Source organism: Harpia harpyja, chromosome Z, assembly GCF_026419915.1.
Source record: "Harpia harpyja isolate bHarHar1 chromosome Z, bHarHar1 primary haplotype, whole genome shotgun sequence".
NCBI lineage: Eukaryota > Metazoa > Chordata > Aves > Accipitriformes > Accipitridae > Harpia > Harpia harpyja.
Window position 1 is genome coordinate 86,232,517 of NC_068969.1, and position 24,195 is coordinate 86,256,711.

A 24,195-nucleotide genomic window follows, 5' to 3' on the forward strand; every position below is an offset into this window, starting at 1 on the left:
ATCGAGCTTTGAGTAATGTCAGCTTAAAAAAAAGAGACTTCAGAAGCAGTGGACATAATTGTATTTCCTTTAACATCTGTGGGAGCATGAAAAGGTCACCACAATAGCTCACTGAGGGACAGAAGTATTTCATTAAAAGGTGGCAAGTGCTTGTGTTCCTTTGGTAGAGCAAAAGAATTTGTCAGCACAGCCATTCAGTTTCAGGATAGTATTCTTTTCTGTGGGGTTTTTTTTGGTGTGTTTTAACTTAGTACATCGAGCTTCAACCCTATTCAGGATTTCTAAGCTTATTTCTAAATAACCTGTTGTATTTGGTGCTGTATTCCTACAATTTCCAAGCTCTCTTCAGTTAGAAATTTATCATGTCTTTTTACTATTACAGGTAGCTATAATTGGGAGCTATTTATGGATCTGATGCAAAAGTCAGTTTGACTTTTAGAATAGAAATCATGTCCAATTGGCATTTAGTTTGTTATATATGCTCTAATGCACCTCTAGGTAATCCATTGTTTTGGTGTGAATCAGTTTGGCCACTCTGACTTTGACATAAGAAGATCCTGACGTCATGATGGAAGGTGATGCTAAACAAATCTAATTAATGAAAAGCCACTCAGTAACAAGTAAATAATATTGAAAATACCACAAAATAAGAATTAAAAAAAATGGGAAAAGTTACGCTCTCCAAGGTGCTTTAATATTTTAAAGAAAGGAAGCTCTGATTTGCATGTTAATGTGATGTTATACATTTTCACGATAGACTCAGGAAGGAGAATAGAGGAAGAAAAAATAAAGAAATTACTTTAACTTGTTTAACTTGTTTCTGTTTTCATAAAAAAGATTATTTTGTTTGCACTTTCAGGTCATTCGGTTCAAAAGACAGCTTACTAGCATGAGGAAAGAACTTATGGTTCCAGAGGCCTTTCTTCAAGTGTAAAAAACCCAGCAGTAGCCAATGATAAAATTGAGACAACGATAGCATGGAACACTGTTACTCATTGTAAGATGTAATGTTACTGGAGAAGAATAGCAATGGAGACCAACCTACTAACGACACAAATTGTATATTGACCTGGATTTTATAGGGCTGGTAGGTCTGTGTAAGCTATGTAGAAATACTCTTCTGTTGGTTAAACTTAAAGGTGCTTTTGTTGTTTAAAGCTAATGCATTTGTCTTGTGTAGTCTTTTCTTGATTATATTGGTACTTTTCTACTGTAGTTAAAATTGCAGACAAGAATTACAGGCAAGAATGATTTTTATTTGTAGCCAATTTATAGTGACATGGTGTATAGCCTTGCCAGCAAAACAGCTGCCTTTGTTTGTATGTCCTTTTCTAAGGGTCTAGTCACCTGTGTTAGGACAACATTCTGCTTTTAAAATGAACTCTGAGAATTTAAGAACATTGAGCTCTCCCTGCCCTTGGTTGAATTGTGGAGAGTGATTTATGCTTCAGCCAGGCATGAAAATAAATAATATTGCTTTTAATTGGTGTGCTTTACAATTTTTATTCCCATAATATAAAAATAGAACAATGAAAAATAGTATGTAGAATAAAATTTTTATGACCATTTAAGTGTGGTTAGGGCATATCTCTCTTATTAATGTCAGTAGGGATTTTGCTCTTGCCTTTAAAGATAATATGCTTAGGCCTTTCATTATTAGTGAGTTTTAACTGGAGAATGTGTGTGAATATCTGTGCATATATGTCTATACAGACACTTAGATGGCTTTTACTTTAATCTGGAAGTGTGCTATGAATGCAGTTTTGTGAAATAAACAGGGATGTTTTCTTTGGGGTTTTTTGACAGTTCACAGATGGAGAAAATTAAGACATTGCAGAATCATAGTAAGCGAAGGGTTAAGTATGAAGGTTTTACATGAAATTCAATCATGAATATACAGGTTATAATCTTAGTGGCTTCAGTGTTGAAAATCTCATGTGCTGAAGGTAAAAATTACAGTTCAGTGTTTTGCTGCAGCAAGATCATAATACTTAATTAAAACCTTGATGTATACATGGATGAAAACCATAATTGAAGCCGTACTTCAGTTTTATTTCTGTCAACTTGGTTTGTTTGTCTGAACAAGTTAATTAGGCACTGAGTCTATGATTGAACAAACTACTTAAACATGTGCTTAATGTTAAACATATGAACCTAGTGATGAAAGTTGGGCATGTGCTGTTCAGCTGAGTTAGGGCTGAAATACCCCATCTGTGTGATCTCTTAGCTCAGTGATTTACACTGACAAGTGCAGCTTTTGCCTACAAATCTTTTTTATGTCAGGAAATGTTTAGATCTAGTTGATTCTGCCTTGGGGTAGGTTGTGGCTGAGATGATCTCTACAACCCCTTACCAGTCTTGTCTTCTAAGATTTAAATAACAGGGAAATGTAAATGACAAAAAGTCAGAGTTCAAAAATTAGTGGTATAATTTGAAAGATGTCCTTCAAAATTTGCTACTGTATGATTACATTTAAATTATGGCATATCTGTAGGCTTGCAATAAACATCCGCTTTTGAAGTGATTGCAGTTATGTTTATGAATACTTCTATGCTGTGCTTTCTTGCAATACTTTTCTACAGTGAAGGACCATAGAGGCATTTCTGTGGTTTTGCTGTTCCCTCTTCATTTTGTTGTATGCACATCCTTTAGAATGTGAACTGGTATCTTTCCCGTTTTGTCTGTATCTGCATAGTGCTGGCCTACTGTGTGTGCTTTTCAGCACCATTTTAATTAATAGACTGAGGAGATGGCAGAAAAAGGGGCGATAGCTGTCATTCATCCTAATGACAACTCCCTATTAGAGAGTCTTTTCACTCCTGGCTGCCTTCTTGCACTTGGTCAGCATTCACTTAATTTCATGGCTGGTTTAGCTAATGTGAAGGCAACTGACCTTATTGCAAGTTTCAGCTTTTGAAGAGGCAGGTTTTCTCCGTGTTAGAGCTTTAAGTCATTGCTTGGCTTTGTTCCTTCTCCCTGACAGACCATACAGTGCTTGTACTTTGTTTCTTGTAACCAGTAATGTCACAAAGTTAACAGTCACGCGCAGTCCTCTTTCATGTATTATTTAATACAATATCAATTATTTCTATTTATGTATTTTTTTAAACAGGCATAATGAGCAATGGATTACTGAATGACTTTGGATTGATATCAGTCATAGCTGTGGGTCTGTAAAAACACTCTTTGATTACATTAACTTCTTAAAAATGAATGGGAGGTCATGCAATATGAGCCGTCGGACAACAGGTATTCCTCATGGACCTAGGATGATCAGTGGACAGCAGATCCCACCTATCAGAGTTCACGCAGGAATGCCCTGCCCATCTTCAAATAGCAGCACCCCAAGCCCAGCTATTGGAAACTTGTGTGCCAGCCTACACTTAAAGATGCCCCTTGGAGGAGGGGTGGTTCCTCAGAGCAACATCATTGACAGTACTATTCACCTTCCTGCTCTGAGTCCCGGGAAACAAGTGGTTACAAATGGGAAGCCTTTATTACAAGTCCCACAGCCCCCAGGACTGCCAGCCCCACAGTCTTTAAAGCCAAAACAGCAAGAATTTGGAAATACTTTCTCCCCATGTACAGGTGAAGGTAAGACTCACTATTTCTATTTCGCTATTAGTAATAGCAGTTCTTCTCCAATATCACATACCCAGATGGTATTGGTTTTAGTAGATGGAATCCGGTCTCTTCTTTACCACTTTTTTACTCCAAAGGAAGAGATACTGAAACAAAATGTGTTGCTGTTTTGCACAAAAGTAATTCATTGTTTGATTATTCCCAGGGGCTTCGTATTACACAGCAGTTGCTCAGAATCCCTGAGGTGTCCTAGGATTCTTTATAAACAGTGTAGTTTGCCTTTGCTTTGCTAACCTAACCTCTTGACTCAACAAATCCGGATAGTCATTTTATGTTCTGTGGCACCAGAATTTTGTGAGTGCTATCAGAAACACTCCTTCTTGGATGCATGAACACAGCTTTCCACTGGTGACTAACAGCTGCTTACTGATGAAAGCAGCAATGTAGTCATGCTTTTTAGAGTGCTCAGGCTGGACAAGCTGTAAAGCACTTTGGAGCATGTCTCAACCATAGATTTGCAATCCATTTTTTGGAACCACTGTTTACGATGTAGAAAATAACGATGCATAGCCCTCACAAAATTTGGAGGCTGGTCCTCTGTGAGTTAAGTGCTTGTGCATCAGGGATTTACCTATCTATGAGAAAGTACTTGACTGTTTGCTCTTGGGTCTTTGAAATCAAAACAGAACTTCTAAGTTTTCAGTACTTCTTGATGCTGGTCATGCTGGAGATCGGGATACTCTTTTGGAGGAATTTTGGTATCACACTTTTGAAACTGAATGTACATAGATAATGAGAATTTAATGCATAGAAAAGAATTAAATAGTTTAAAATACCAAGAGAAGCTTGGGTTAATATCTGAGTGAAACTGCAGAAAAGGAGACAGAGATCTTCCATCTTATTCCAAATGTGTTGCTTCTCTCCATTCTTTTTCTTCCCTACTTCCCTTTGAAAACTTAGGAAGTCCATGCCTCTTCAGCAAGGCTTGCAGGCTTGAAACCAGTATCGTTTCAGAACAAGTTGAAAGTTAACTGCATGCTTGAGTGCTCTGCTGAGTCAAACCAGTGGTAGTACATATACATATTCATTGGGTGACCTCCGAGATCACCTGTCTGCTGCTTGCTTTGGTGGTGGTGGTGGGTGTAATTCACAGCATATAGCTTTAAGCTTCTGCTACAGCAAAGTGAGCTGGACTCCTCACATGATAAGCTTTGGAGGAACTTTTGTATTTACCTTTCACTACAGGTAGAGCCTGATTCCTGCCGCCTTCAAAATTACATGCCTGAAAACAGGGAATCTATGTTGAGATCTCTAAAATAGCCCTACATAACAGCTAATCACCTGCAGTATGTGTGGCAAAGCAGCATCACAGGGTGAAGAGACCGTCACCTAGTTTAATGTCCTTGGTTTGGGGATTTTGATCTGCACCTTACCGCTCTGTTCCTAGCTGCTGTCATTTCCATCTTTCCTTCTTGGCCTGTTTAGTTCTCACATACGTAAAGTAGTCTGCTATTTTGTGGGATAGTGAATAGAGAATTCAGCTGAAGGGCTGGCATTAGGGAAGCTTACGTATAAACAGTGCTGGTTAGACAAGACACTGTGGACTTCAGATACGATAGACTTCAGATTCTGTGTTTCTATGGATTTGGATTAGTAAATCCTCATGCTTTAAAGTTCTTGTCATTAGCAGGACCACTTGCGGAGTTGAAGATTATGTGCCCTGGGAACGTACCCATTATGGAAGAGCTAAGTCTCATTCACTTGGTCATGTCCAGATAATTTTCTAAGACTTTGAACCTTGCTATGCTATATAAACCATAGCATGTATGTAAATAAGACTGTAAACCCTATAAAACTATTCATGTAGTTTGTGCTTTTGCAGCTTCTTCATATTTCATCCTTTTCTCGTGGTGGGTACATGGAGCAAAATGTCTTTTGGTAGGTACTTATTTTAGTTAAACCTTCATCTCAGGAAGACAACAGTTTTCCTTTTACAGTTGTCTCAGTATCAGTTGTAGAGGTTTGCACTATTCAAAGTAGTTTTTTGGGTTTTTTTGGTTTTTTTACTTCAAAACTCATGGGATAGTAAAATCAGCAAGATACACAAGAAAATGACTTGGTGGTGGTTTTGGAATAGTTTCCCTGCATTCTTTCAATAATGGATAAAACAGTTTTAAAAAAAAAACCAAACCCAGGAGCTTCAGTTTGGAATGGAGGAAAGAACAGAATATTTTGGGGCAATCCAATTGTGTACCTTATTTTTTAGAGGTTTTTTTTTTTGACAGGAGGTGGTGCTGAGTGCAAAGAGAACAGTAATAATCTACAGTAACCACAACACACAGAAAGTCTTTACTTTGCATGAAGACTCTCTTTATCTTGCATAATGTTACAGAGCTTTGCAAGAAGATGATTTTTAGAAACGATGCCACCTAAGTCAACTTAAAAGAAACTATTAGCTTTTGTGCATGATGAGAACCTGAAGCACATTGTGCTGTGTTACTGTATGGAGAAAACAAGCAAGTCTGAACATTCACTGGTGTACATCTCTGACTTCAGTTACTTTACCTCCTGTGTGGTACTAATGGTATAATATGCTTTGTGGTACTATGTTGTGCATATGAAAAAGAAAATAGTATAATGTTGGATTTTTTTCAGTACAGAAAAATGTGCTAGTGCAGTGATTTTTTTTTTTTTTTTCCCCAGGAGCGTACACTTTTGTGTACCCATATTAGATATTTTCACACAGAAATTAGGTGGAGAATGCAGGCATAACAGTACACGTACTTAGCATTGGATATCTACTGTCTCTCAATTTGTTTGATATGTGTATTTGACCACTTTTCGTGAATAATCAGTTTCACACCTCTTAGATTTACTCAGGCCTAGAAAGACATCTTTAGTGACAGTATCTGCTGGAAAGTGAGCTAGAGAGACATCAGGTAGGAATGAGCAGGAAGGGGAAGAGGGTGAGAACAGTAAAGAAAGACACAAGACCATAACCTGGCCAGCCCTGGTCTTCAACTTTTCTCATCAATGCAGATCTTTTGACAGAAATCTTGTAATGAAAAAAAATATAATTTAATAAATCCAGCTTTCTATCGAGTGTTCTATTAAGAAGGTAATTTTTTTTAAAGTGTGTAAATTTCAAATAGTTCAAGTTAGAACTGTGATATAAATGTAGTGATGTCCAAAAGTTAGGTATTCAAGGATTTATTATCAGCATATCTGCACTTTATACACATCTGAATAGTATTTTGTTTTCTAGAAAAACCTAGTAGCTTTTCTTATTGCTTGTCCTACTCATTTCTCTGTGCAGACAATGGACTTCTGAGTGTAAGCTGGACTATGTTCAGGCATACCCTGAGTGTGCTCATGTCTCATGTAGTGATGAAAATCCCAAATCTTTCTGAAAACGACACATTTTCTGTAAGAACCCATATGTTCAACACCTGTACCGGTTTCTCTTACTCAGTGAATGAAAACATGTTTCTGAAGTCCATCAAGAGGTATTAAAGATAAACATTTCCCTGTGGGTGTAGGTAGTTGTGGAAGGTGACTGTGGAAGTATTTCAGGAGGACACCTTGTATTTTTCCCTCAGCATTATTGGTAGGCACCACTGGGGGGAGGGTCCTGCTGGGGGAGTTGGATCCCTGGTCTGAATCGCTGTGATCATACTTAACATGCTTATGGCAGTTCATTCAAAGTTTAGGAGTGGATTTTCCTGTCCTGTAACACAATATATTGTAGTCTTAAAGCAGCTTGGATTTGGCTGATGGAGAATTTCCACTGTGACTGAAATTCTGTGCTGAGGTGCTGTTGGTGGATGGAGGTGGTTCAGCTGCTGCACCTCCAGCCAGCGTGCTTGTTAAGCTGGTGGAGAGGTCCAACATGGACATGGGGAGGGAAGAGGCAGCCTGTCAGCCTCGCTTTTGGTCTTCCTTATTGTAATTGTGGTTTGAGCTGGTATACGTGGCAAGACTTTCCGGAAATTGTGAGCAGCTCTCAGTCATGAGAGCCGTAGCCATCTCCTTGCATCCCTCTTTCTCCCAGGCAGCAGGTGACACTACACACGTGGGGAGTTCAAGCCTTGGAAACTGGTCTGGCCTTTTGTTCCACCCTGACTGCTCCACTCAAACCAGTGTAGTCAGTGTGTGGGTATGTGACTAAGACTATGTTGTAGTTGTGAAGACTCGACATGAAAATACTTGAGATGGGACTTGAAGAAGCAAATCTGGACATTTATTAGTAAGAAATGCAGAAACTTGTGCATATAGGCATGGACCCCTTTTGTTCTCCTTTCCAGGGTCATTTGAAAGACAGCTGTCATCTTCCATTTCTGTGGTTCCTGCAGTGTTAATTTTGTTCCTTGACATGAAAACTCAGTGTATTTGATTTCCTATATTCTTGCAAATGTGACTGTTAAGTTTTTTTCTAGTAAAATGAGTCAGTTAGCTAATGTTTATGTGTAATATGAGCATGTTTCCTGTTGGAGATTATTAAGGCTCTTCCTTATCCTGGAAATAGTTGATAGGCATTAAATCTTGGGATTGGGTTTTGTTTTTGGTTTGTTTTTTTTCCCCTAGAGCCTCTGGAAGAAGCACCTCCAATGCTGCTAAGCTGTGTGAGAACTGTGAACTTGGTCAGGGAGGATCATTTGTCTCCAGTTGCCAAGAGAGCCTTGTTTCACTTTTAAACAATAACTGCACAGGTCTGTGAGGAGTGTTGTATGCAGAAGTGTTAATCAGTAAGCAGCTTGAGCCACACTTGAAATCTCTTTAACATACTTATTTTGCTCTCTAGTACTGTTGTTTTTATGTGTCAGTTGGCACAATCTGAAAAAAGATGTTCATCAGTATTCTGTACAGTTCCTTACACAGAAAGCTTGACTCAAGACTTACTTTCTTTTTCAGTTGTTTTCTATAATCAATTGTCAGCAGTTTTAAAGCCTGGTTATTGACGATGTTTAGGTACAGCAAAGTGATTAAGTGATAATGATCTTAGTTTTATCCAGCATGACACATTTTCCAGCTTTGCATATGCCTCAGTGGCCTTTATATGCTTGAAAAACAACACAGGATCCATCAAGGCAAGGAAATCATTACTTGCAGCTCTGGCAGTTGTTGGGGAAATCCGTTCTGAAGACAGTACGGATGGGTCTCAGTGGATTCTTTTGTCTGGTCTAGGACTTTCTAAAGAGGCACAGCTGAGAACATGAGACTCCCCAAGTTTAATTCTGCAATTAGTTCTAGGGGCTGGATGACCAGCAATCCTGGTCAGGTTTGAGAAGGTTCGCTGTGGTTCTTGGTATGTCTCTCATAGAATGTACAAGAGGTTTACTTCATTTTTATGGAAAAGGTGGTGCACAGATTCCTGTTGAAAGACACTCCTTTAGAGTGCTTATTTCAGGTTAAATTTTTTTTTTTTTTCCTACCTGTCATGTTTCAGGCATGGTTGAACTCCTGAACTTAAATGATGTTCAGGCAACTCTTGAACACAAATGATGGAAGGCAGTAATTTACATTGACTTTGACTATGTACGTTTAGAGTCTTTATCTGAAGCATTCAGAATGTTTGTCGTGGTTTCAGCTGGGATAGAGTTAATTTTCTTTCTAGTAGCTGGTATAGTGCTATGTTTTGGGTTCAGTATGAGAAGAATGTTGATAACACACCGATGTTTTCAGTTGTTGCCAAATAGTGTTTATACTAAGTCAAGGATTTTTCAGCTTCTCATGCCCAGCGAGCAAGAAGGCTGGAGGGGCACAAAGAGTTGGGAGGGGACACAGCCAGGGCAGCTGACCCAAACTGGCCAAAGGGATATTCCATACCCTGTGACATCATGTCCAGTATATAAACTGAGGGGAGTTGGCCAGGGGGGGCAGATCGCTGCTTGGGAACTAACTGGGCATTGGTCAGTGAATGGTGAGCAATTTCATTGTGCATCACTTGCTTCGTATATTCCAATTCTTTTATTATTAATATTGTCATTTTATTATTGTTGTTATTATCATTATTAGTTTCTTCTTTTCTGTCCTATTGAACTGTTCTTATCTCAGCCCATGAGTTTTATCTTTTTTTTTTCCCCGATTCTCTCCCCCGTCCCACTGGGTGGGGGGAAGTGAGTGAGCGGCTGTGTGAAGCTTAGTTACCGGCTGGGATTAAACCACGACAATGTTGTTTAAGAACAAACTGTTTAAGAAAATAAAAATTGCTGGTGATACCAAAATGCATGTTGAACTATGTGTTATAGAGGCCCCAGGCAACTTACAAAAATTCCCTGAAGAGCGTTAGGCTTAATGCCAAAAAGGATCTACTTTACACAGGAACTGTAAAATCTCTCAAGAGTATTAGGCACATTGCCAGCGCTCACCCATTCTGTGTTAAGAGTGTAATTTAACTTCTCTCATACCCAGCCTTATACCTTTATCCTCTGCTTTGTGGGCCTGGACAGTGAGCTTTAAAATAAATTGCAGCTATCCAAAATACAGTATAGCAAAAGGGTAGATTTAAGTAAAGCTCATATTTTATAATTTTCTTAGACCAAATATTATTCTTTCAGACTGGGGCAAACCAGATGAAGGTGATGGAGTGTATTTATCAATAGCTTTGTGACATGTGTTTTCACCATCATGACAGCTTGCTGTTGTCAGTAGCATCCAAAGAGTATCACCAGCTGGAAGTTTGCAAAGAAAGCATAGGCAAGCTGGATGGGGGAGGCTACACCAAACTCACGACCGCATGGGCAACCTCTGGTGGAGATCTCAGTATGCCTCGGAATGTCCTCCAAGCAAAATTCCCAGAGGACAAAATAAAGGTAGTTGTACCTTCCTGAGAGGGTGACTCTTCTGGGAATGTAGCATTTCCTTTTTTTTATCCCTTGTCACTTTATTAAAGGATGCTTATGCATCTGCACTTACGTCATCCTAAAAATGGCTAATGAATTTTATATCCTCCTTCAAGTCTGCAGACAGGAAAATTTGATGCCTTAGGTCAAGCCATCATAAGCAAGCAAAGCAAAACAGGCTAAACTACTATATTTTCATTTTACTTTGTTTGAGAATCTTCAGCTTAGTGCATGATTTTTCAGTTTTGTTTTACCACCAGGAGGTGGCACTAACAAGATCTGTTTTCATACAGAGAAATGCACGTTTCACCCACCTTTTTATAGGGGAAATTTGGAATAAAAATCCAGTTGAAATATGAAAGTTCTGGAAGTTTTGTACCTGAAAATTCTTGAAAACTGCAATGAGGCCACCTCTCCCTTTGAGTGAACTAAGATTTGAGTATTTTGGTGTGAATATGGGTAAGTCACTTGAATTTGCTGTGCCTCTATTCTTTTCATTGGCAAATTTTGGATAAGTTATTTTTAAATTATACAGTGCTTTGAGATCTCCACCTGAAGTGCAATTTATTGATGTCAAACACAAAATTAATTTCAGGGCTGCATGTGCACCTACAGAGAAGGAACAGGTTGTTTGTACTTTTACATGGAGGAGCAGGGGGCCAAAAAGCAGCCTGGTGCACAGTTAAGCATAGATGTATGCAAATACTAAATTTTGCAGATGGATTTGGCTTTTCTGCATATTGCCATTGTGTTCTTCTTGAACTATATTGCCTTTCCTAGCAGTTCTACAACATGATCTTTAGCATGGTAATGCATTCCTTCATTTGGTCCCCACTGCTGCAGACCTGTTTGATGATGGTGAACGGGAAGCATACCATGTGCTTGCTTTGTCCTACCCCTCACCCGTGGAAAACAATGAGAAAAGAAGCTGCTCTTCTGACATCTATTCTGTACATAAAAAGCAAAAATGTTCTTTCATTGACTTTCAGGGTTCTCACACAGTTGTAAATACCTGCAGTAGTCCTGCGAGGAGCAGGGAGTTGGACTCAGTGAACCTTATGGGACACTTCCACCTCAAGATATGCAGTGGTTCTACGATTCTGTAGTTTCTCTGTGAATAAAAGCAGGAATTGTCTGCACCAATGAGATTTTTTTCTTTTCTGTTTTACTTATGGCTGGTCTTTCTGAAGTTGAATTTGATAATTAGTTCTCTCAGAGTTCAAGGAAGCTACGGGCATTAGTACGACTTTTTTTAAAGAACAATGCTTACATGTTTGAACTTTGGCTTAGCTTGGACAATAAACTGTCTTAAAATGTATCTATCTGACCTGTTTCTAACTGGGTTATAAATAGCCTGCACATGTTCCTTTGTTTTTCTGTACCATTTATCTCTTCCACGGCAAATTCCATCTCAGGCCAGTGAGGTGTTTGCGGGCATTGCATGTTACTTACACTTGAATTAGTGGAGTGTGTCCTTCACTGCTACTTGTAAGAGTGTAGATCATCTTTTCATCAGACTTGAGATACCAGCTCAGTATGTATTGGTTGCAGCAGATGGGGCACTGGGCAGGGAATGCAGAGATGCAGATGTAAAAACATGGCTCAATTGATGTTGTTGTCAAAACTTGGTGTTTTCATCAGCATGGCAGAATTTTATTTTGGTCTCTGTTGTGGTACTTGCTGCTGGAGCTTCTTGAACTATTGTGTCCTATTTTAGCTCTATGTCCCCCTGTTCTCACTCTTCCTGTTTGTCTCTCTTCTCTGTTTGGATTCATGGTGAAGAGTTTATTTTATGTTTGCCCAGACACTACCACTACTGCAGCCTCTGGGCATTACTGCAACGCAAGTCACAATGACAGTGATGAAAATATAATACATAGTGATGGGTGTGATGTAACTGTCTATAGTGAATAAGTAAATGGGGAGATTATTCTCTCTTGAACAAACAAAAATATTTTAAATGTGGTATTAACTGTAAGGTACCAGGACAACTATACTCCCATGAAATGCTTACTGTACTCTTTTAAACTGTATTAATATGAACTGCAACAGCCAAATGCGGTTTTTATCTTTTGTCTCCCATGGTAAACTTGTTGGATAAGCAGAATTATGGCAAAATAGTCATTACTGACTGCTGTGACTTTACCAGTGAAACTTGTTCAGTGGTAGAGTGGTACTACTTCTGTATTTGAGCAAAGAAACTTCTTCAGTTCTGGTGGCGCTAGGTGAGATTTTGATCTCCTAATTTATCTTTGACAGTTGATATTGCAAAACCAATTAACCCTTTCTGTTCATTGTTATAAAATCTAGATTATTCATAAAGGGGGAAAATTTTTTTGAGACTGGGTGAACAGGTAGAAAAGTTTGTTGTCTGCATTTAACCATCATATTTATGGGGCTAAGTCAAATATTGCCATTTTATACCTATGTTTGTGAAATTCTGCAGGTGGAAAACATGCCCTTCAGCTGTTTTGTGGCTGGTGGTTTTAGAGAGATTAGGAGGTAGGACTAGTAGTGTTTGGGTGTCACAGGGTTACATTTGATGCTGAAGCTGATTAACTGTTGAATTGTTTCTAGAAGTTGGAAGTCACCTCCATAGTCCCCCCAGAATGGGAAGGGGGTATAAGGAACGTACCTCACATCATGAAAGGCAGGAGAGCCTGGGGCAGGAGCAGGGAATGAGTTTTTTCCTTCTCTGACTCCTTTCCCTCAGTCTTGTGATATAGGATACAGCTGATACCTAGGCCCTTGTAGGAAAAAAACCCCCAAAACCCCCAAAACAAACAAAACCCCACAAAACCAACAAAAACACATGTCCAGGCAATATTCTCCAGTTGCAGCTCTAAACAGATGAAATGGAACTTTTCCTTGTCATAAAAATCTCAGTTCATTGGGGTTTTATGCGGTCAGTTCTACAGATACCATGCAGTTGATAAAATCAGTGGTTTAAGTGGTTTTCCCTCGGCTGTATAGAGAAGTCTATCCTTATTTAGTCTAACCATTTGACACATTAATAGGCTGAAACAGACTATGGTTCAGTTTTGTTACTGCTGTCTTTTCACCAAAAAAAGCACGCTTTAAAAGCCTTTATTACAAGATGATCAGAAAGAGGAATTCCTTTCTGGACCAATTACCCTATTCTGTGGTAGCAGTTGTTCCATTCAACTCCTATCATTAATTTTATTGTCTGCTCAGACAGAACCAGTATTTGAGGAGTGAGGACGTTAGCAAATGCTAACTGAGTATCTTATTTTTTTTTGTTGTTGTTGTGGGTGCATATCATTCAGATTTCAGTGAGTGAATGAATGAGAGCACTGCAGTATGTTTCTTCTGACAGGCTATTTTAAACTGCATAAATTGGCAATCGTTACAGTTAGCTATCCTACGTGCTCTATAACAAGGCTGTACATTGTACATATGACATTTCTAGAGATTGACCTTCAGGAGAGATTAAGTTAGTTAACTAAACAGTTATTGAGATGCTTCTGAAATAATGAAAAATGTTTTCCTCTTTGATTGGTCACTCTTGCAACTGGGTTCACTGACCTAGTCCTGTGTTTTTGAACTTACTGTCTTCCTACGTCTGTACCCAGAAATATCCCTAAACTGTTGCGGTGGAATTTTTTGAAGTTGGGAGCTAGGTTTCAGATGAAAACTATTCTTGTGCAAACCTACAGCTGCTGCTTGCAAACTACATTCAGATGATGTGTATGCCAGCATGTGATTGATTAAAATTTCATATATGGGTGTAACTTCAGCATGGCATGTGTGTATTTTTACATGCAGGTATTGTTTCACAATACAAACACACAATTTGTATACTTGAGTATTTGCTTGTTCTTTTTTTAGAAGCACATGTAGAGTTCTGTAAAATTTCACCTTAAAATTGGGCATCTTCTTTGGGCCTCTATACGTGCAACTGAAAGTAGAAGAGGGCTGGTGCATGTGAGAAACGTACCATCAGTCAGTCACTGTAGCTCTGGTTGTCTTGACAGTAGCCAATGTTTGTCGTGAAAAAGCATACAAGCATGTGTAATACTAATACTGATACTGATTTAAGTGACTTACTGCATCTGTCTGGTATAGACCTGACAACGTTTATCTTCCTGTATAAGTGGTTTCAAATGATAATGTGAAGAGAGTCTGTCTACAGTGGATTATTACGCTTTAAAGAGCAGAGACACCATCTCTTCAGGTATGCCAATTTAACCATGAGTCTGACGTTTTGTCTGAGGACAGCACTGAGCTGAGAGGTCAGCAGAAGAGACGTGCCTTCCCCAGCTTTAGTTATTATAACAAAGCAGTTGCTGCATCACACTTCCCTTGTAAAAGCTCTGGAAAGAATTTTCACATGGCAGGTTGCCCTGCAGGTGTTCACATGGCAGGCGGCTAGTGTCCAAGGGGGCATCTCCAGGGCACGAGTCTCCTGTTGGTGCTTGAGGTTGGTGAACTTCAGACAGTGAGAAGAGCTGGTGTCCTGGCTGACCCATGGTAGCTGTGTGCAGTGGTGAGGAAACTTCTGTTTTCCTCACTACACTTTCCCCTTGCAAGTGTGTCCAAAAGCCTCACGAATTTAGTTCCCTGAAATGACACCAAATCTTGCTCCAGCCAAGTTCCTATTGAAATCAGTGGTATACTCAGAACTTCATATTTGGGCTTTAGTAAGGGATTACTTTGCACATTGATGTAACTCTTGTCTGCATGGTCAGAATTATTTTGCAGAGCTTGTGCTTCTTTGAGGGCAGATCAGTAGGGTGAAATGTTATTTTCATTCAGGAGGCATTCCTTTTTGGTCAGGAAAGGCTGCTTTGACTGACTTTGCTGTAGTACTATTTACTTTTTAATGAAATGAAGCCTTAAAAAATGAAGATTTTTATGGGAGATGAATATGAAGAAGAAAAGATATTTAAACAATGATGACTAGATACAGTACTTTGTAAGTACATACTCTTCCATTTTCACTTCCTTGCAGTGTCTGCTTCTTTTTTAAAAAAAAAAAAAAAAAAAAAAGAAGGCATTGGAGGTGCTTGACCATTGCTATCAGGTTTGTATCTATCTCATCTGCAGGCAAATAAGCTCCATCAGGCTAAAATCTGTCTCCCACTAAAGAAGCTATATTTGGGTCTCCAACAGAGCGGTGGGATAATGCTCTTTCCCTGAAGTCTCATGGAACTGATACTGTTTTATCTGCAGGTGAATCCAGGCTTTTCTGCTTTTACAAAAAATTTTAGGGTGATTCCTACCTTGTATTTGGTAAAAATCCTTTACAGAATCAAGATTTGAAGAATTAATTACTAAACTACTTAACAGTAAATTAAAACTACTAGATTAAAAAGACCCAGTAGATTAAAATTTACAGTGTGGCTAAAAGAACACTGACAAGTATTAAGAGCTTGCAGATTGGAAATGGCAATTTATAATTCATGCTTTATTCAAATACCAGTATAGTATGACAGGCAGTCATCATCATTGCTGACTTTATCAACAGGAGGTGTACTTTGGTGGCTAAATATAGTTCTTAATTGCATAACATACACTTTAACATCCTTGCTCTGTCCTACTGAGCTTCAATGGCTTATTTCAGAGGAGAAGTCAAGACATCAGCAGTAGCGTATTTGATCTAGATTGAACTTACATTTATTATATACTACCGTTTGAACATCTGTTAATAAATCTGCAGTTGGATTTCAAGTTCCAGCCTACCAAACTATAATTGGTCTGTCAATCAGCATTCCCAAATAAACGTTCTAAAAAACTACTGACCCAGCATTGGTGTCAATTAATTAGTGAAATGTATCTTCTAACAGTCCACACTGTTTCTTGTGAATGTTTTGATGCTTTTGGCAGTCAGAGAGGACTGCTTGGATATTTATTTGCTTAAGCATGTAGCTATAAAATGAGTTTGCCTTCACATAAGAGGAAATGTTTAAAAAATCTTTTGTAAGAAATGCTGTTCATTTTGGGACCTTGAGGCCTGCTGGAAGACCACTTTTGATATCATGCGTGCCCTTCTTGGCCACCTCCTGAGCAGTAGGATGGTTAATGCTACTGCCTGGCTCTTCTTTGCCCATAGAGGTGCAAGGCTGTAGTTTTTGCCCACTCAATCTATACTCAGATTCTTGCTAGCTTTGCTGCACCACCTGAAGTGGCTTTCTATTTTGACTTCTTGCTGCGTCGGCATCTTTCCTATCTTGCATATACTTTCTCAACTGCTTTCTTCGTTGGTGTGAAATACAGTTACGTGTCTTATTTCCATGTGAAAAGCCATTTATTTTTGAATGGATCGTGTATGTTCATAAGAGAACAGGGAAATTTCTGCCCTGAGCCATGAGTATTTATCTTTGAAATTACTGGGGTTCGCATAGTGGGAATATTGTTTCCGGCATCTTGACTGGTTGCAGTGGAAGTGATTGTTATTTAACCACGCTTCTTTTGGTGTGAAGGTGGGAGAAGGAGCACAGAAGTCATAATGAAAGATTTTGGGGTCATTGAATGCATTTTAGAAATGCGTGGAGAGGGAAAAGGAATGAGGAAATTAATTTTACATAGAGTTGTATATTCATAGAATCACAGAATGGTTTGGGTTGGAAGGGACTTTAAAGATCATCTAGTTCCAGCCCCCCTGCCATGGGCAGGGACACCTTCCACTAGGCCAGGTTGCTCAAAGCCCCATCCAACGTGGCCTTGAACACTTCCAGGGATGGAGCATCCACAGCTTCACTGAGCAACCTGTTCCAGTGTCTCACCACCCTCATGGTGAAGAATTTAATCCTTATATCTAATCTAAATCCTTTTTCAGTTTACAGCCATTACCCCTTGTCCTATCACTACGTGCCCTTGTAAAAAGTCCCTTTCCAGTTTTCTTGTAGGCCCCCATGAGGTACTGGAAGGCTGCTATGGGGTCTTCCCAGAACCTTCTGTTTTCCAGACTGAACAATGCCAACTCTTTCAGCCTGTCTTCATAGGAGAGGTGCTCCAGCTCCCTGGTCATTTTCGTGGCCCTTCTCTGGACTCACTCCAACAAGTCCATGTCCTTCTTACGCTGGGGGCCACAGAGCTGACTGCAGTACTCCAGGTGGGGTCTCATGAGAGCGGAGTAGAGGGGCAGAATCACCTCCCTCAACCTGCTCGTCATGCTTCTTTTGGTGCAGTCCAGGATATGGTTGGTTTTCTGGGCTGCAAATGCATATTGCTGGATCATGTTGAGCTTCTCGTCAGTCAACACCCCCAAGTCCTTCTCCTCAGGGCTGCTCTCAATCCATTCTCTGCCCAGTCTGTATTTGTGTTTGGGATTGTCCCGAACCATGTGCAGGATCTTGCACTTGGCCTTGTTGGAACTTCATGAGGTTCACATGGGCCCATCTCTCAAGCCTGTCAAGGTCCCTCTGGATGGCATCCCGTCCCTCCAGCATGCTGACCACACCACAGAGCTTGGTGTCATCAGCAAACTTGCTGAGGGTGCACTCAATCCCACTGTCCATGTCACTGGCAAAGATGTGATGTTCAACAGTGCTGGTCCCAATACCAATCCCTGAGGAATGCCACTCATCACTGGTCTCCATTTGGACATCAAGCCATTGACCACAACTCTCTGAGTGAGACCATCCAGCCAATTCCTTATCCACTGAGTGGTCCACCCATCAAATCCATGTCTCTTCAATTTAGAGACAAGGATGTCATGTGGAACAGTGTCAAATGCTTTGCACAAATCCAGGTATATGACATCAGCTTCTCTTCCCTTATCCACCAATGCTGTAACCCCATTGTTGAAGGCCACCAGATTTGTCAGGCACGATTTGCCCTTAGTGAAGCCATGTTGGCTGTCACCAATCACCTCCTTATTTTCCATATGTCTTAGCATAGTTTCCAGGAGGATCTGCTCCATGATCTTGCCACACACAGAGGTGAGACTGACTGGCCTACAGTTCCCCAGGTCTTCCTTTTTTCCCCTTTTTGAAAATGGGGGTTGCGTTTCCCCCATTCCAGTCAGTGGGAACTTGCCTGGACTGACACAGCTTCTCAAGTATGATGGACAGTGGCTTAGCAACTTCATCCGCCAGTTCTCTTGGAACCCACAGATGCACCTCATCAGGCCTCATGGACTTCATGGCACTTCAGGACATGGTTCAGTGGACATGGTGGTGTTGGGTTGACGGTTGGACTCGATGATCTTAAAGGTCTTTTTAAACCTAAACAATTCTATGATTCTATGACTTGTGTACCTTCAGGATCCTTAGATGGTCTCGAACCTGATCTTCTCCTACAGTGGGCAATTCTTCATTCTCCCAGTACCTGCCTTTGCCTTCTGTGACTTGGGCAGTGTGGCTGAAGCACTTGCTGTTGAAGACTGAGGCAAAAAAGTCATTGAGTACCTCAGCCTTCTCCATGTCCTGGGTAACCAGGTTTCCTATTTCCTTCTGGAGAGGGCCCACGTTTTCCCTACTCTTCCTTTTATCACTGATGTACATATAGAAGTTTTTCTTGTTGCTCTTGACATCCATGGCCAGATTTAATTCTATCAGGGCTTTAGCTTTCCTAACCTGATCCCTGGATTCTCGAACAATTTCCCTGTATTCCTCCCAGGATACCTGTCATTGCTTCTGCCCTCTATAGGCTTCCTTTTTGTGTTTGAGTTTGTCCAGGAGCTCCTTGTTCATCCACGCAGGCCTCCTGGCATTTTTGCCTGACTTCCTCTTTGTTGGGATGCGTCACTCCTGACCTTGGAGGAGGTGATCCTTGAATATTAACTAGCTTTCCTGGGCCCCTCTTCCCTCCAGGGCTTTATCCCACAGTACTCTACCAAGCAGATCCATGAAGACGCCAAAGTCTGCTCTCCTGAAGTCCAGGGTAGTGAGCTTGCTGTGTGCCCTCCTCGCTGCCCTGAGGATCTTGAACTCCACCATCTCATGGTCACTGCAGCCAAGGCTGCCCTCGAGCTTCACATTCCCCGCCAGCCCCTCCTTGTGGGTGAGAACAAGGTCCAGCATAGCACCTCTCCTTGTTGGCTCCTCTATCACTTGGAGAAGGAAGTTATCATCAACGCATTCCAGGAACCTCCTGGATTGCTTATGCCTTGCTGTGTTGTCCCTCCAACAGATACTGGGGTGATTGAAGTCCCCCATGAGGACCAAGGCTTGTGAATGTGAGGCTGCTCCCATCCGTCTATAGAGGGCCACTTGGTCTTCCTGGTCGGGTGGTCTGTAGCAGACCCCCACTATAATGTCATATGTCCCAGCCCTCCCTTTAATCCTGACCCACAGGCTCTCGGTCAGCTCCTAATCCATCCCCAAGCAGAGCTCCATGCATTCCAGCTGGTCATTGACGTAAAGAGTGACACCCCCTCCTCGTCTCCCCTGCCTGTCCTTCCTAAAGAGCCTGTATCCTTCCATTCCAACACTCCAGTCACGGGACCCGTCCCACCACGTCTCCATGATGCCAATAAGATCATAGCCTTGCAGGTGTGCACACATCTCTTAACTCCTCTTGTTTATTCCCCATGCTACATGTGTTTGCATTTGCATAGAGGCATTTACATTGGGCCCTTGATGAAGCTGACTTACTGGCTGGAGTGGCTGGAATTTCTTTGTGCTGCTTTTCTGGTGCTCTCCTGCTGACCTATGATCCGTCTCCAGGTTCTGGGCATCTATTGCTGGCCCTGGCATCAAACTGGTAGAAGTGGGATGGATTGATATTCACATACATTCAATCATTTGTGATCACACAAACTCTGGGCAGTATTCAAAACCCAGTGAAACTGTCAATTTTTGGTCAGTCTGTTTATTACTGTTAATTTGGATGGGGATGGGAAGCACTTGTTTCATAGAATGGCTTTGTGTAGTTAATAATCAGATTGCTAACTCTGCCTAGAATCTTGTGTAAGACCAACACCATTAATTTTTTACATTTTTTCCTATGGCTGTTTTGAGTTCTTTTCTCAGAAAAGAAAGATCATTTTCTTGCTAAATATGGAAGCTGCTGAAGGCTTTGAAACTTTTATTGATTTTATGACAAGTCCTGTGCAGAAGTTAAGTAGGATTGATATCTCACTGGGATGTTTAACTTACTGGGCATTTGAAAGGTGGAACAGCTTTCAGTCTGCCCCAGGAAATACTTGAAAAACAAATGAGACAGACTGTGTGTCTAGTTAGCTACTGGAAAACATTTCACCCATGCCTGTTCCACATAGTCCCCTGACAGGTGGTTACCAAAGGCCTCTGGTCTCCACCAGTTGGGATGATGGGTAAGTCCTGGTGTCCCCAGCATCACAATTCTGTCTCCTTTCCCTCTATGTCTACTTTGTCAGCAAGCCTTTCTAGATGTGCAGGGTGTGCCTTGGAGCTTCATTCTGTACCTGTCTTCTCCTTTTTTGTATCTCCTTTGCACTCCTCTTACCTTCCTGCAGCTCAGCCCTTATCAGTTATGTCGAGCAGCACTGATGGAAAAGGAGAACTTGCTCATATAAAGAGCAAGTCGTATTTTTGTGAGGTGGAGAAACTGAAACTTGGGGCTTGCAAGAATTCTGTCTCTTTCACATCTGAGGAAAAAAAAACAAATCCCCAACTCCAGTGATGAGTCTAACATGAAAAGTAAGTCTAAATAGATCTTGATTTCAAATTTTGCCTTTGACAAACTTAATTATCTGATATGGAAAACATTATAGTGACAGAGCCTGAACCCCTTTTACCTACTAAATACTACTATGTGTAAAGGTAGGGGCTAATGGGAGTAAAGGATCATAGTCTGGACCACAGAAGATGAAAATGTCAGTATATGTAGGGCAACCGGGATTGAAATTTGAAAGCGTAATTCAAATACAGGTATAATTCTGTTATGAACACCGCTCTTGATTCGTTTAGCACGTGTTTGTGCTCTTGTTTTGTTTATAAGTAACACATTCAGATTGGCTTCAGTTCTTGTGCGGGTTTGTAAATATATTTTCCTAGATTTAGATCTTAATATTCTGTAGATTGAAGGACCTATTTAGACTTGTGGATTTTCTTATTGTTGTGCACTGACATTTGTAAGGGGAAAAGTTAAGATTTTTTTTTTTTTTGGAAGGCAAACAGCTGAAGTATTCTCAGCCTCCAAACCTAGATCACAATGCACAAGTCTTCCTCTCATAAGAAGGAAAAGGACATTCCTTTTTGTGTATTCTGTAGAAGACAGTCACAATCACTGATAAGTATGGTACTAGGAAAGTGGACTGAGGAGAAAACATGGACCTTTGTGGGCTGGTGACTCTGCATAAAGCCTTGTGAGTGGGAAGATCAGCACCAGTGCTGTCCGAGGGACTTCTGAAAATACAAGCTGGGAAGCTCTTTCTACATGTCTGTGTCCCCTGTTGGTCATGGAAGCAAGGGTTTGTACATTCTTATTAACAGAAAATATTGCATGAATGTTCCCTGACTCCAACATGAGTTTCTTCTTTAATCAGGAGATTTTTTAATTAACCGCTTCTATTGAGAGAGGTGGTAGGGTCTGTGCAGCTGGAAAGACATTCCTTTTAGATGGTAACAACTTCTCCCTGTCAAAGGGTGAAGCTGAAACTCAGAATGAAAGGTTGCTGGAGCAGTTTATTTTTTAGCCTTTGTGGACAAGTCATAGAAGTTTTATTAGAAAATGCTAGAATTTTATAGAATCTAATGGAAAGCTATGTCTATACTGGATATTTCTGCAGAAGTGTTGAAAGTGTGGGGAAAAAAATGTAGATTCTAGAGGTTTAGACTGATTTATTTTCATTCCAATTAAATTCCATAATATGGTAGTCTTCATAGGAGAGATTTTGTTGAGATTAATATGGTAAAAATACTGTTGAAAGAAAGTTAAATGAGTTTGGATTACGAACAGCCAAAGATAGGTCACTTACTAAAGAATAATAGTAGCTTTGAAAGATAAGAGAAAAAGAGTATATAGGATTTTTTTTTTTGTCTAAATGTCTTCTCTCTAAACTTTTTGAAAGCCCTGGATTATTTTAGAACAGGAAACCCAGACAGTTAAATAATAAGGTGTAGAAGACTGGCAAAGCATCTGATTTTCCAACTGCAAACATTTTTTAAACACTGTTTTGAATTATTAAAAGAAAAAAACTGAGCATCAGTATTTTCAGTTGATCATACCTAATACTTGTTCAGATGACTTCATTAAAATAAGTGATTTGCTGCTCGTAATGCAGTATGATAAGATTTAGGGTTTGATTCTTAGCATCTATTTTCATCCATTTTTCTTGTGAATATTCTAATTGTTTACAATATTTCTGCTTATTATCTATTTACATAGTAATGTATGCACGCATTCTAAATTTATATGCTCATGATTAATGCAAGACAAATTCAAAATACAAGATGCAAACCTACTTTATTCCTACGTACAAGTGAATCAAATAGCGTAGCTGACTAACTTGTGATGAGAAAAGTAGCAGCCACTGATTACTGCTGTGTGTTTGTGATAATATTGTCATCACTGGAGTGAAAAAACACATCAGCTGCTTTTTTGTATTGCAGTAGGACATTATGCCAGATTTCCCCCCTTATATTGAGAAAAAAAAAAAAAACAACAAAAAACCCAAAAGCATGAAATGATATACCTGTAGTATATTCATGTCTGTTAGCTTTTGTGGAAAACTACCATTTCTTTCCCTGATCTCCAGTTTTGCTGCTTTCTCATTAGCAATTCCTCTTCTAGGTACTCTGAGTCATTGCTAATACTGTACCTGCCAAAATGAGCTGCTGTTACTGTACAAAAAATGTACAACTGCAAATTACAGAAGTGTCTTAATGTCTGCACAGTCCCTGTGGCCGTACCTCTCAATTACCTGTCATTTGTCTTCAGTATGTCTCTTTTTGTCTGAAGTGTATCTAGTCTATGAATATTGATAAACATTTTCCAGATGCTGCTGAGTCCTATTCAAAATTTTACAACATGATTCTTTGCATTAGGCTTGTAGTTGTATGTGGAGGGTGAATTCCTGGCAAGGATGAGTAGTAGCACCTCTAAATTAGTGCCTGTGGCAGGCGTGATAACTCAGTAAAGACACAGGTTAGTCCTTGTCGTTTCCCCAAACAGGCAGAACATGTCAGAAGCTCCTTTGGGGAGGGGGTCCTTTAACAGATGCAATGAAATCAAATGAGGTGCAGGGCAGTGATAAGTGTAACTTTTGCTTTCCATCTCTCAGTGATTGTGTTCTTGCTTCCAGTCTATCTTCTCCCATCCTCGTTGTGCTCTGGTTATTTCCCCATCATTGCTACCTTTTATTTTTAGACTTTTCAAAGCACTGTTCAAATCCTGCCTCAGTCTCAATTTCTTTAGAGAATGATGAAGAGCTACTGTGACAGCACTCACAATAAGCAACAATGTTCTAGTGTGAAAAATACACACTTTACATACTGCTAAAGAAAGACGTAGATACAGAGCAGGTATAGCTACAGTGTGAAACATCTGCTGCGTGAATAATTCAAGTCATCTTCTTGCATAAGGAGGTAATGTTTGGGGTTTTTTTTAATGAAGATTTCTTTTATTACTTTGCCTTTTACTTCTGGTAAAACTGATACTGATTGAAATTCGTTTGGCTGTTGGAAAGCCTGTGAAGAGATACCTGTGGGAGGAAGAGGGAGAACAAAGTGTACGTGCCCCATGTTTACTTAATCACAATAGAATTCTGCCAGCTGGACAAAGGGAATATGCTGCTAATTGCCCTGCTACAAGCCAAGGGGAACACCAAGGACCAAATCTGTGTAAATGACATTCAGGTTACTTGAGAAGGTTTGCAAAGCTG

The 24,195-nt window shown here is 40.1% G+C and overlaps 1 protein-coding gene across 1 annotated transcript in view; it reads left to right on the plus strand.

The window, feature by feature from the left end:
- Positions 1-3,189: 3,189 nt before the first annotated feature.
- The window catches only part of GLIS3 (GLIS family zinc finger 3), a 177,363-nt gene continuing 156,357 nt past the window's right edge, over positions 3,190-24,195 (plus strand). The window contains exon 1 of the mRNA XM_052777571.1: positions 3,190-3,594. Within this exon, the coding sequence (XP_052633531.1) occupies positions 3,210-3,594 (385 nt within the window). The 5' untranslated portion in view covers positions 3,190-3,209. The remainder of the gene's footprint in view (positions 3,595-24,195) is intronic.